The sequence below is a fragment of the Chiloscyllium punctatum genome, chromosome 45, assembly GCF_047496795.1.
Source record: "Chiloscyllium punctatum isolate Juve2018m chromosome 45, sChiPun1.3, whole genome shotgun sequence".
Classification (NCBI taxonomy): Eukaryota; Metazoa; Chordata; class Chondrichthyes; order Orectolobiformes; family Hemiscylliidae; genus Chiloscyllium; species Chiloscyllium punctatum.
In genome coordinates, this window is record NC_092783.1 from 42,160,258 (window position 1) to 42,174,691 (window position 14,434).

The 14,434-nt window shown below is 41.4% G+C and overlaps 1 protein-coding gene across 2 annotated transcripts in view; it reads right to left on the reverse strand.

The window, feature by feature from the left end:
- Positions 1-14,434, reverse strand: part of elapor1 (endosome-lysosome associated apoptosis and autophagy regulator 1) — a 133,153-nt gene that overhangs the window by 52,107 nt on the left and 66,612 nt on the right. For both annotated transcript variants that reach the window (XM_072563591.1, XM_072563592.1), the window contains 3 exons: positions 10,292-10,441; positions 9,134-9,222; positions 2,492-2,675 (listed from right to left, as the gene is read on the reverse strand). In XM_072563591.1, coding sequence (XP_072419692.1) covers positions 2,492-2,675; positions 9,134-9,222; positions 10,292-10,441 — 423 coding nt within the window. The remainder of the gene's footprint in view (positions 1-2,491; positions 2,676-9,133; positions 9,223-10,291; positions 10,442-14,434) is intronic.

Below are 14,434 nucleotides of genomic sequence, written 5' to 3' on the forward strand. Positions count from 1 at the left end.
GTACTATCATTATCTGCATGTATCAAATATCATGACATTTCACCCAAGTGATTATACTCAAAATGTTTTGCTAGACTTATTGAGACAACTGCATCAGAGAGATATGGGTATAGAATGAAAACAATGGGATACTATATACTGGTCATAGGTCAACAATCAAGGAAACAGGGTTGGGATGTGCTGACGTTACAAACCATATCAACACAAAGAACCACAACACCCTCATGAGATTCCATCAGTCCCTTAATTCAAAACATAACACATTTTTCAACATGCATGTGAAAACTTTTCTTCTGGTCATCGAACACTTTTCCAAATTTCCAATTGTCATCTGTGGCAGAGGTGTTGAGTGTAATACTCAGACTATTTAGGCACCTAAAGAGAGGTCATAACTGTACAATGGCGACATGTGCAGATCAGAGTTGCAAATTCTATGGCAGGTATTTCACCACCTATTTCCCCAAAGCCTGTCCTCCATCGACAAAGCACAAGTGGGGAGTGTGATGGAATAGTCCCTACTTGCCTGGATGAGTGTAGCTCCAACAAAATTTAAGAAGCTTGATATCACTCAGGATGAATCTGCCCATTTATTTGACTCCAACCATCATGAAAGTTTCAAACAATGTAACAACATGCAAGAAACCAGCACACATAGCTAGTTGAGAAAAACCCAAGTGTGAAGTATAGATTTTAGGAAGGCCACACCATCAAAAGCTCTGAAAGAATTGTCAAATCACCTGATTTACAATTTATTCATTTATTGTCACTTGCATTTTACAGTGAATAATACAGTAATATTCAGTGAGATGCTTCTACAGTTGCTAAAATCTGGCACCATTTTGAATAGTCTAAGAATAAAAAGGTAAAAGGTATAATTGAAAGGGAGCCATGAGCTGGCTCACCAGCCATGCCTGCGCCATCACCTCTCCTCCACCGCCTTGGTGCCACCTGAGCTGGACCCACCAACATAGAAGTCAGCACTTGTTAGGTGCCAGCTCTTTGCTGCTGGGCCCAGATTGCTAATGCCACTGCCGATACCAGGTCTTATGCTGAGCCCACACTTGCCTCACAACCAGACGTCTCTAGCTCTGGGCGTACCACGCTGCCGTATCTGCAACTGCCACCCTGCCCACGCTTGGAGTTTCTACTCCAGGCCTACTGCAACCAGAAGTCCCTAGCTCTGTTGCCAGAGCAGATGGCACCATCTCACCAAGAGTCCCACTTCGGCACCCTCCTTTGAGATGTCTCCTTGCTGGCACTGCCACCATGAAAATTCTGCTGCAACCACTGGCCTCAAACACAAAGAGGACATCCCCCACTGCCGCTGCCACATCCACTTCCTGTTGTTGTAAGGATCTGCATCTGCTTCTGCCTCCAACTGCCAGGAGAAGCTGCCATTTTGTGCATGGCCTGCTTGTAGCTGCCTCGCTGACTAACCCACCACAAAAGGCTCCAAGAGAGGGAAAATGAAGGAAAAGCAGAAGTAAAAAGAAAAAAAGAATGAAAGCAGACAGGAGTGGGTGAGCCCAAGCAAGGTTCTGCACGCAGCCCTGCTACTCCACTGCACATCATGTAGACTCATAGACCTTTAAACTCATAAAATGTTTCAATTCTTGTTTCTGTGAAAATTGTTTTGAAACTATCTAATGTATATGTCTGTCTTTTCACTTTCGGTGCATGTAAATGTTTCTTGGAAGTAAGAGGGTATTGTGTTAGTGGTTTAAGAGCTACTAATAAGCCAAAGATTAGGCTAACACCACATAATCAACAACCATGGGGAAATCAAGAAACAGCTGTCTGGATTAAGGATGTGTAGGTGAGTCACTCTGCAACTTGCAAATGATCAGTTTCTCCATTAATTAAATCTTTCCAAGATTTTTCAAGTCAATTGAACTAGTCTCACTTACTACAATAGTATGAGAGTGACACATAACATGTACACAACAGGCCTGACACTCACTACAGGCCAAGTATTGTGGTCAGATCCCAGACTGTGAGTGATCACTGATGAAGGGAAGGTGGGGGTGGTTGTTGGGTGAGGCTCTTGTGTGAAGTGAACAGAGGGGAATTGGGAGCATGGATAGGAGGATGGTTTTCACCGTGTTCCCTCTCCCTGATGTCAGGTCCTTCAATGAGATACAACGTCCCTTTGAATGAAATATTCAGCCCATCCCCAACTACCCCAGAAGCCTACAAAACAACCCAACAGGAGTTTGCATGTTTTGGTCCCTGCATAAGGAGTCCTCTACTCACTACTGGGTCAATACTACCGCCATTAAGCATAGATCCAATTAACGTTATTAAATTGCATTTCCTATATCATAATAGGCAGCTTACAAGGATGTTTAACTCACTCAAGGCCTTTAATTTTAACCAGTAAAAACATACTAAAAGCATTACTCTCTTTAGAAAGTTTACAAGTTTATTTTTTCACAAAGTACATTTCATGTATCCTTGCCAAAAATGCCCCAAACAAACACAATCATTTTACCTTGAGATCCATCTGAGTAAAATCCGTACTGACATGGCTCACAGTTATGAGTACCATTAATTTGGACAAAGCCTGGGTTACATGGTTGACATGACTTCTTGGCTCCCGACGCAGGAAGTTTCACTGCTCCCTTTGCATCTTCACTGCAGAGTTTGGGTTCAATCCATTTATACATTACCTGTGTCTGGTAGATCAAGGAAGAGAACAAGGAAAAAAGTTACCTCAGTGCTGCAGGCTTGAAACAACCAACCTAGAAAAAAAAAGTCAAGGAAATTAAAGCAATAATATTGTTTCATTCCTTTCAATCAAATACTTGCTCGTCAAGTTTTGTTAATGTTCAGCAATTTTGATTTTGACAATGAGATTTTATTTCCAAATTCAAGGGCATCAATGTCCTGCATGGAACACACCCCAGATTGCTAGTTACCTGCAATCAAGATTACCGTAAAGCATCCTGTCCTCTGCCTGATGTGATAATCTGACTATTAAGAACTTTTTGAGACTTAAATAGTAGGTGCTTTTCTGTTGTGGTTTTTCTAGCATTTCTGAAGTTAGGTGGACCCACTAGCAAGCTTAATCTATTTAAGATATTTACAGAAGAAAGAAGAAATAGATTTCCACCCTTTTAGTTCAGGCAGAATGTTAATTTTGTGTGGGATTGCCATGCCTGAAAAAGCAGGAACACGGTGAACAAACTTGGGAAAAAACCTGAACTGCTAGAATCAGTTTTAAACTTGTTCAGCTAGTATTGTTAAAATAGACGTCAATAGCACAATATTGCTTCATTAATCGTGATGCTGAAGAATGTCTACTACCAGATGTCCAAAGTAGCTCACTCTTTCAGTCAATACATTCCTTTAAAATAAGCAAACTAGAGTCCAACAGTGTAAATAGAGCTCCCACTTGTTATTTTAGCTTGGAACTAGCTGGCCTCCACCGTACAGGTTCTAATCAGTTCCATAAAAGAGGGGCCTACTGGCCATTTCTGAGCCACGGTACCAAGGATATGAGCCCTACTCTTTACGGAGAGCTGGAGAGTTAGGTTACTGATTGAGAAGGATAAATAGTAACATGAGAGAGTGGCCTCAGCAGGATCCCTTGTGGTTAGGAAAGCAAGCTGTATGAGGTCACAGTCAGGAAGTGGTGTGGGAGGGTGAAGAAGCCATGAGGAGTGAAACATCGAATAGTGAGGCCATTAAGTGATCACCGAGATCAAGGCCTTCAAAGGCAGAGTGGGGTATCCTATATGAGAGGCAGAGGTGTAGCTGTTGTCACTTAAAGAGTAATCCTGAGACCAAAACTAATGTTCTGTAAACACGGGTTCAAATCCCACCATAGCTGATGGTGAAATTTGAATTCAGTCACCGAACCTTGAATGTAGTTTAATGGTGACCATGAAACCATTGTTGATTGTTGTAAAAGCCTATCTGGTTCACTAATGTCCCAGAAGAAAAGGTAAATATGCCTCCTTTACCTGCTCTGGCCACATGTGACTCCAGACTGCAGCAAAATAGCCTCTGAAATGATCTAGCAAGCTAATCAGTTGTAACGAACTGATGCAAAATCTCAAAAAAAAATGATTGGTTGGATCACCTGGTGTCAACAAAGCCATTGACAATGATGATGGGACCCAGTCAATCCTTGCAAAGTTCTGACATCTGGAGGACTGTGCCAAAACTTGGATAGCAGAACCAGCAACAACCTGATAAGAATCTTACCTAACAGATGATGTCCAGACACTTCATTCACTATCCCTAGTAGGTTTTGTCCCACTGACAGGACAGACCCACCAAGGCCATGGCATAATGATATACACTTGGGAGAGAGTTTGCCTGAGAACCTTCAATATTGATTCTGGATCCATAAACTCTCCAGTGTATCCACTTAACTTGTCCCAATTCTTTTCAATGTTGAATTTTGACTCTCAATGTTACAACTTCTCACTAAATTTTGTGCACATCACAATTATAAAGTATATTCCAAAACCGGAATTTGACTAACTTTGTACACAAAGGAAGATCTCTTTGATACACTGTAATAAACCAGAGTAAAGTTTTAATTCAATCTTGTGCTTTTAATTCATTATAAATGCAACTGAGCTGTTTGTAGCATTTCCCATGGAGTTATGTGGAGTGAGATGGAAGTGACCTCTGAGTTTACAAACCTCTGGCACCAGAACGCTACAGAGCATGACCCTGAAAATGTCTAGGTGAAAAGGCACGATCACTCCCTGCTTCCAGGACAGGGATTTTGGAAGTGCGAGTGGAGAGGAAGGTGCCAAAGAGTCAATGCCAGATACAGATAGCCTGGCAGCATTAGTCCTCAATTAAGAGAGAATCCCAGCAAAATCGCGAGAAGTTCAATGATCTTCAGTGCTCTCCAAAGGGAAGTACCACCATTTTTTCTCTGCTACATCACACTCACAGGACCACCAATCATGCTAACTTTGCCACAGCGCACACATTTCATCAACATTCATGCCCTGCAACTCTCAGTATTGCACGCACTATGCTCTGTCAAGGGTTCACGCTATTTCATCTTCCAAGATCATGAATCTTTTGTGCCATTTGTACTCTTTACTCACTTGACCTCTCTTGCCCACGCATGACCATTAATTGCTTTTGTATCCATTTCCATCATACTCACTATTAACCTTTGTCTCATTGCTGAGACACTGACCCAATTGCAGACTGATGTCTCAACAGCACCTTGACTGTCCAAATTGGAATACGTGTACTGCTTACACCTGCAGAACTAACCATGGTGAGCCTCATGTGATGTAGTCTGATAAACCCTTTGACTGTCTGTAGTCCCTCTTCACCCCACGAAGGAGTTTTCCCCTTTGACATGCCCATTCACTTGAAACACATACTTGTGTTTGCTGCATAAGCTGCTTGTACATGTTGCAGCTCTGATGTTGATTTGGCACAGTGCCATATAGTGGTATGTTCACCCCCGAATGACTGATAGATTGACATTTCAGTGCTTCCCACTGTTATAAGCTACCTGGTTGTCCTCCATGTTAAAAAGCAAATTAAATTGCAGAGGTTGGTAGCTAAGATCTATAAGTTGTATGTGTCCATGTTAGCACAAAGTTAGCCTGCATAGACTATCATAGAATTCATACAGTGTGGAAACAGGCCCTTCGGCCCAAGACGTCCGCACCGACGCTATGAAGAGTAACCCATCCAGACCCATTCTCCCATTTTATATTTACAAATGACTAATGCACCTAACCTACACATCCCTGGACACTATGGGCAATTTAGCATAGCCAATTCACCTAACCTGCACATCTTTGGATTATGGGAGGAAACAAGAGCATCAAGAGGAAACCCACACAGACATGGGGAGAACGTATAAACTCCACACAGACAGATGCCTGAGACTGGAATCGAACCCTGGTCCCCAGTGCTGTGAGGCAGCAGTGCTAACCAATGAGCCACCTTGCCACCAACAGACATGTAGACACGTAAGATATAGGCATTCTTAGTGTGCTGAGTGATCTGGTCAAAGAATATGGGTCATGAGTGTCCATTAGGTCCAAATAAAATTCTTGAAGGACAGAAATGGTGTCTGAGTTGTTCCTACAGCAGGCATGTTGATGTGATCAAGCTGGTGATTTGCTGATGCAGAGTTGCCTGAAAGCGAGAGGAGGAGACTAGCCGTGGACTCTGCAGAGAAATTGTGCAGAGGAAGCAGCTCTCAGATGACGAGGACAGGCATTTGATGAGCTGTAGTCACCAGGTACATGTTCTGTGTCACCTGCCTGGAATTTGTGCCATTCAACATTTTGGTGGAGAAGAGAAGAATTGGTAGACAATAGACAATAGACAATAGGTGCAGGAGTAGGCCATTCTGCCCTTTGAGCCTGCACCACCATTCAATATGATCATGGCTGATCATCCTCAATCAGTATCCTGTTCCTGCCTTATCTCCATAACCCTTGATTCCACTATCCTTGAGAGCTCTATCCAACTCTTTCTTAAATGAATCCAGAGACTGGGCCTCCACTGCCTTCTGGGGCAGAGCATTCCACACACCCACCACTCTCTGGGTGAAGAAGTTTCTCCTCATCTCTGACCTAAATGGTCTACCCCGTATTTTTAAGCTGTGTCCTCTGGTTCGGCACTCACCCATCAGTGGAAACATGTTCCCTGCCTCCAGAGTGTCCAATCCTTTAATAATCTTATATGTCTCAATCAGATCCCCTCTCAGTCTTCTAAACTCAAAGGTATACAAGCCCAGTTGCTCCAGTCATTCAGTGTAAGGTAATCCCGCCATTCCAGGAATTGACCTCGTGAACCTACGCTGCACTCCCTCAATAGCCAGAATGTCTTTCCTCATATTTAGAGACAAGAACTGCACACAGTACTCCAGGTGTGGTCTCACCAGGGCCCTGTAGAGCTGAAGAAGAACCTCTTTGCTTCTATACTCAATCCCTCTTGTTATGAAGGCCAGCATGCTATTAGCCTTCTTCACTACCTGCTGTACCTGCATGCTTGCCTTCATTGACTGGTGTACAAGAACACCCAGATCTCTCTGTACTGCCCCTTTACCTAACCTGACTCTATTTAGGTCGTAATCTGCCTTCCTGTTCTTGCCACCAAAGTGGATAACCATACATTTATCCACATTAAACTGCATCTGCCATGCCATGCCCACTCACCTAACCTGTCCAGGTCACCCTGTAATCTCCTAACATCCTCATCACATTTCACCCTGCCACCCAGGTTAGTATCATCAGCAAATTTGCTAATGTTATTACTAATACCATCTTCTATATCATTAACATATATTGTAAAAAGCTGCGGTCCCAGCACTGATCCCTGTGGTATCCCACTGGTCACTGTCTGCCATTCTGAAATGAAGCCGTTTATCACTACTTTTTGTTTCCTGTCAGCCAACCAATTTTCAATCCAAGTTAGTACTTTGCCCCCAATACCATGCACCCTAATTTTGCTCACTAACCTCCTATGTGGGACTTTATCAAAGGCTTTCTGAAAGTCCAGGTACACTACATCTACTGGATCTCCCTCGTCCATCTTCAGAGTTACATCCTCAAAAAATTCCAGAAGATTAGTCAAGCATGATTTCCCCTTCATAAACCCATGCTGACTCTGACCTATCCTATTACCACTATCCAGATGTGTCATAATTTCATCCTTTATAATAGACTCCAGCATCTTTCCCACCACTGAGGTCAAACTAACTGGTCTATAATTTCCTGTTTTCCCTCTCCCACCTTTCTTAAAAAGTGGTACAAGATTAGCCACCCTACAATCCGCAGGAACTGATCCCGAATCTATCGAACTCTGGAAAATAATCACCAACGCATCCACGATTTCTCGAGCCACCTCCTTCAGTACCCTGGGATGTAGACCATCAGGCCCCGGGGACTTATCAACCTTCAGACCTAACAGTCTCTCCAACACCAATTCCTGGCAAATATAAATTCCCTTAAGTTCAGGTCCTTTAGCCACTGTTACCTCAGGGAGATTGCTTGTGTCTTCCCCAGTGAACACAGATCTGAAGTACCTATTCAATTCTTCTGCCATTTCTTTGTTCCCCGTAATATATTCCCCTGTTTCTGTCTTCAAGGGCCCAATTTTAGTTTTAACCATTTTTTTGCCTTTCACATACCTAAAAAAACTTTTACTATCCTCCTTTATATTATTGGCCAGTTTACCTTCGTACCTCATTTTTTCTCTGTGTATTTCCTTCTTAGTAATCCTCTATTGTTCTTTAAAAGCATCCCAATCCTCAGTTTTCCCACTTATCTTTGCTATGTTATACTTTTTCTCTTTTAACTTTATATGTTTCTTAACTTCCCTCGTCAGCCATGGCCACCCATGCCTCCTCCTAAGATCTTTCTTGCTTTTTGGAATGAACTGATCCTGCAACTCCTGCATTATACACCGAAATATACACCATTGTTCCTCCACTGTCATCCCTGATAAGGTATTGCACCATTGAACTTTGGCTAGCTCCTCCCTCATAGCTCCATAGTTCCCTTTATTCAACAGAAATATTTTCACTTCTGATTTTGCCCTCTCCCTCTCAAACTGCAGATTGAAGCCTGAAGCTTATTGTATTACGTGGTAGTGGGAAAGCAGGCAGGTTGGAGGCTGAAGGAAGTGCAGATACATAGAAATAAGGTTGTTGCCATTCATCGGTGAGATTGTGAAGTCACCATTTAAGGCTTCAGGGAAATATTGGGAAATGTTTTATCAATGTTAAGAATAATTGTTTCATTCTCATCTTATTTGTTACCTTATGTGCTATTACTCTCACCATACCAGGAAGGAGAAATTTCACAAGGAGACTGAGGAGAACCCCAGCGTTAGGTTTTGCTCCTCTGAGGTCCTAAGCCATTCTGTTCACGAGTACATATAACATCCATTATAGTGGGTGGTACTAATGATACCAGGTGAAAGTGAGGACTGCAGATGCTGGAGATTACAGTCGAGCGTATGGTGCTGGAAAAGCACAGCAGGTCAGGCAGCATCCGAGGAGCGGGTACTAATGATACTGCTGAGCATTAAGCCTTTTAGACCCATATCCAAACAGCAGATGGCCATCTTTATGCAAAATGTTTAGCAAATCAGTTAAAATCCCAAAAGTTCTCTCTAAGAGCATTACCTTTCCTTCGACATCACATGGTGTGTGTGTAGAGAAATAGTCCTTCCCTGAGCATGGAGATCGTGGTTTGCATGTTCCTGAACCAGGCTCTGAATCAAAAAGATCAAAAAGAATCAAACATAAATAGATAAATATCATGGAATCTACGCACACACAATGAATGAGGTCCAATTGTGATGAATAAAAACAAGTAAAATATTTTTGATACAAATATACTCAAGAAATGAGCAAGCCAAAGTACAGATAATCTTCATTCATTTTATTGCTCATGTCTTTGGGTGTAAAATTACAGCTATAACACAAGGGGCATTAGCTGATGCACCACATGGGAATAATACAACCATAAGGAGCCACATCAAAAGCAAGCATTTCTTTTCTGTTCTCTAGGTTGATATGACAGCCTTCCAGTATTAAAGGGATCAGGTGCACAGACAAATTATTTCAAGCAACGACGGCTCAGGGTGTTGAGTGATTGGATTCTTGACCATCTAGTTGGGGGAAGTAAGCACTTTTGACAGCGATTACTTGAGGATTGTGAGAATGCCAGAGAAGTGAAGAGCAGAATGGGTTCTATTTTGAAGTAACCACCAGCTTTCCCTATCTGGCCAATAAGTAAAAAGATTCTGCTTGGACGAAGTCCTATAGAAGCATATGGCTCTGACTAAACTGTGCTCCAGTTAAACCACACACATCCATAAGCAGAGAACATATGAAAAAGGAGGCAAATGGAAATATTAAGGAGGCTTCTCATTTGCAAACTCAAAATGGTCTATGTCAGAAGGAACAGCAGGCATTAAATGGGTAAGTTTCCTTACACAAATGACATAACATCTTTCTTCTACCTCTTTGTACATCAGAAAGTCAGAAGACTGAAGCCCTGATACTCGGTTGTGTGATATTAGTTTGACTTTAATATGGTTGTGTGAAATTTCTCTCTTTACCATTTTGACATATTTAAAACAAACAGACTGACACCTCTTGTAGAGAGAACAATTTTAGATGATAGCTTTGTCTTTCTGTACATTAGTATCTTTACAGAAAAAAAAGTGTTCCTTTGCTAATTGTGGCATGAGTGCTTAACTGCCTAAATAGTATGAATGTAACTAGGGTATGATAAAATTAACAATTAATTCACTTATTATTTCAGTCATCTGTTACCTGAGTATTTATCTTTGTCACATGCTTGACATGAGGTTGCTGCTCTTGGAGAATAGGTGTTTCTTGGACATAAATGACAATGAGAGGATCCAGGTTTTGCATTAAACGTGCCTGGTTTACATGGAAAACATTCTGATGTATAGGCTACTCCTTAAAAATAAAGAAACCCAGATAATCATTGACAAAGAAAGACAAAGGCTAATTAATTAGACCAGATATTTATCTCTTTTGTAACTTGCAGCTTAGTTGCATCAATTTCATTGACCAATTTTCACTTCAGTCCAGAAATGAAACTGGACACAAAACACAATGACTATATCCTTACGCCAATTTACTTCCTCCTATGGACAATTATCAAGTATAATCAATGCTGCCTGCAATCAGTTCATGTTCCCAATCTCAACATTGGCTGCCATAATAATATACTTGGACTTACATTGTGTTTTTCTCATCAACCTGTTTCAAAGTGCTTTGCACAAGTAGTTTGAAAATCCAAACGTGGTCAAACAGGGCAAATGTTCCACTGTTACAACATTAGGCACACAGCAAAGTGATGAATAACATGGAGTCAGTTAGAAGGTATTGTTGTGCAGCACAGCAGACAGGTTATTGATCTTCTTAACCCATGTTGCATGATTAGATTAGATTAGATTAGATTAGATTACTTACAGTGTGGAAACAGGCCCTTCGGCCCAACAAGTCCACACCGACCCGCCGAAGCGCAACCCACATATACCCCTACATTTACCCCTTACCTAACACTACGGGCAATTTAGCATGGCCAATTCACCTGACCTGCACATCTTTGGACTGTGGGAGGAAACCGGAGCACCCGGAGGAAACCCACGCAGACACGGGGAGAACGTGCAAACTCCACACAGTCAGTCGCCTGAGGCGGGAATTGAACTTGGGTCTCTGGCGCTGTGAGGCAGTAATGCTAACCACTGTGCCACCGTGCCACCCATGATATTTAACATAGCTGAGCTATCCAAGTGGCCAGGTAAGGCCCATTAATTTGAAGGGTGTAAATCATAATGCTCCAAAAGACCTAGCAAACTGGAGGAGAAAACCATGTTTCATGTACGTGAAATTAAAATGTACTCTCTCTAGATTGTAACACTTTATGCTGCATTTAGTTATAAACTCATGATAATTTTGTACAGACAAATACTCCATTATGGGAAAACTTTAACTGTGAAGATCTATTGGTTATATATCTGTATATTTCCTGTCAGTCCATCATGATTGAAAAGGGTAGACTGCAGAAGGATTCATATTATTATGATCATTACAAAATTGTATCAAGAATAATTGTGCCGCAACAAAACAGCTTTTCTGGTTTAAAACGGGTTCTATTAGGCTGAACTGATTCAATGCAATTTTCCCACATGGAAACAAGATGCTATGCATGGAAAGCACCAGGCAAACTCCAAAAATAGTGACGATCAATAAAGTACTGATCGAAAGTAACACAATGTCTTTCAGCAAAATTCTATTTGATCATTTAGAAAGTTGCTACAAGCAAATGCCAGATTTAACAATCACAGCATGAAATATAAAATCCATCTGTTAAGAGGCTTAATAAAAATGCTTTCAAAACCTTTCAAACAGGGAGGATTTTGTTTCAAAAGACATTTTCTATCATAATTATTTAATCCTCACCCCCCACCCCCCCACCCCAGTATCACCATTCTCTGACACATCACAAAATCAGTACATGTCAGTAATCCTGTATTCTCTGTTATGAACAGGGTGACACACTAACACTGCAAAGATTCCCATATATAGTGCCTTTCTGCTAATCATAGAGTTACATATGTCATAAACACCTGTGGTGCAAAGCTTTTGGGGAGAACCCATGTTGTGCTGCTGATGACTGTGCTGTTTGTGAAAAATGGGCATCATGGTTTGGATTCAAACAGAATAAAGCTCCAGTGTCCGGAGATTAAGGTCCTAAACTACTGAAATATGGTATGAGGGATTAGCACACAATAACTGTTCTTTTAAAAAGCTTCTTGAGCAGATCATTACTTGACTAAAAGATATGGCCGCACACCAGGAAACCGGCACACAGCACAACCATGTAACATGCAGATTAGCCAAAGATCATGATTACACTCATGAACAGAAGATGCACACACAAGTCAATGAACTCCATTCACAGATGTATTTTCACACCTTTTTTTTGTCATAGAAACACAGAATATCAGAGTGGTAGAAGCCCATTCAGCCTTCCAAGCTTGCTCTGCCATTTAATATCATCATGGCTGACCATCCAAACTCAGTACTTTCTCTCCAGATCCTCTTTTAGTCTTTCTTGGAAGTCTTGATTATTTTGGCTTCAAACATTTCCTATACTGAGAATTCCACATGCTTACTAAAATAACTCTACAGAAACCAGTATTCCATCACCAAGTCACCCTTTATTTATACATGGAGAGTCCTTGACACTGACCTAGCTTTCCCAGAGTCAGCTTCAGAGTGAACAGGATGTTTGACATTCTTATCTGTCAGACAGGGCTCCCTGATTGGGGTTGTTAATCTGGTCCAGTCAGGTAACTCATACTCTATGAATTGACCTCATTACACTCACTATACTTACAACTCTCAGTGGTAAGAAATTTCTCCTCATCTCAGTCGTTAAAGGCCTACCCTTTATCCTTAGACTGTGATCCCTGGTTCATGGACTTCACGGTCGCAAGACAAAGCTTTTCACTGTGCTTCAGTACACGTGACAGTAAATTCAATTTAAATCAATTCATTGAGACCGTCCTCCTGAATCTACCTTGTCTAATCCTGATAGACTTTTACAGGTTTCTATAAGCACCCCCTCATTCTTCTAAACTTTAAATTATATTGCTAGCCAAGCAAGTCTTCCCTCATGTGTTAGTTCTGACATCCGAGGAATCAGGCTAGTAAACCTTCTTTGTACAGTCTCAGTAGCCGGAATATGCTTCCTCAAATAAGGAAACCAAAACTGCACACAATACTCCAGGTGTGGTGTTATCAATGCCCTGTACAATTACAGCAAGACATCCCTGTTCCAGTACTCAAATTTCCTTGCTATGAAGGCCAACATACCATTGCCTTCCTTACTGGCTACTGCACCTACATGCTTAATTTCAGCAAATAATGTACAAGGAAACCCAAGTCTCATTGCACCTGCCCCTTTTCCCAATCTGCCTCCTTGTTTTTGCTACCAAAATGGACAATCTCACACTTATTCACATTATATTGCATCTGCCATGTATATTTAACTTGTTCAAATCACATTGAAGCTTCTCTGCATCCTCTTCATAGCATATCCTCCCCCCAGCTTTGTGTAATTTGCAAACTTGGAGATATTACATGAACAGCTGGAGTCCAAGCACAGATCCCTGCAGTACCCTGCTATCATGGCTGTCACTAAGAAAAAGACCCATTTATTCCTACTGTTTGTTTCCTGTCTACCAAACAGTTTTCTATCCACATCCTATGCACTTCAAGTTTGCATTCTAATCCTTTATGTGGGACCTTATTGAAAGCCTGCTTTGCCTCCTATTAAAATAATTTACTCTTTCAAGGTGGGAAACATTGGAATACCAGACAATCAGGATTTTCTTCCAGACTTACAGTCCAGAATGCCGACATGTTCAATATTTGCTTCAACCATGTGATCAGCATACCTCAGAATATCTATTTGTTAGAATTAACTGGACAGGAATAAATAAATTGCCTTCGTGAGGATGAACAGCTGGCCTTTAACAGCCAATTAACCTTCTTTTCCACAGATTTCAAGCAGAGCACGTGGAGTGAGATGTACCACCCATTCTGCACCACAAGTCAAAGTTGAATTCAATCCCATAGTTTGGGATGTAGGCCAGGCCCAGATGGTAGAAGCAGGTTCACTTTCCTGAAAGGCATTGGTGAACCAGTGAAGTTTTGATTCAAAACAATTTGTCAGATTTCATAGTCATTTTATTTTGCTGCTGCCAACCCTTAAATTGATTCTATTCAATTTACTAGCCTGGGGGCTTGTCACTCATAAGCACTACCTTGTTGTATCCAATTTATATGAAAATAAATCTTAATAGATTCTCAAGAGATAGTCAGTTAAGTGCAATCTGGATAACCAGGACAAATGACTTGAAGCAAGTCAGATAG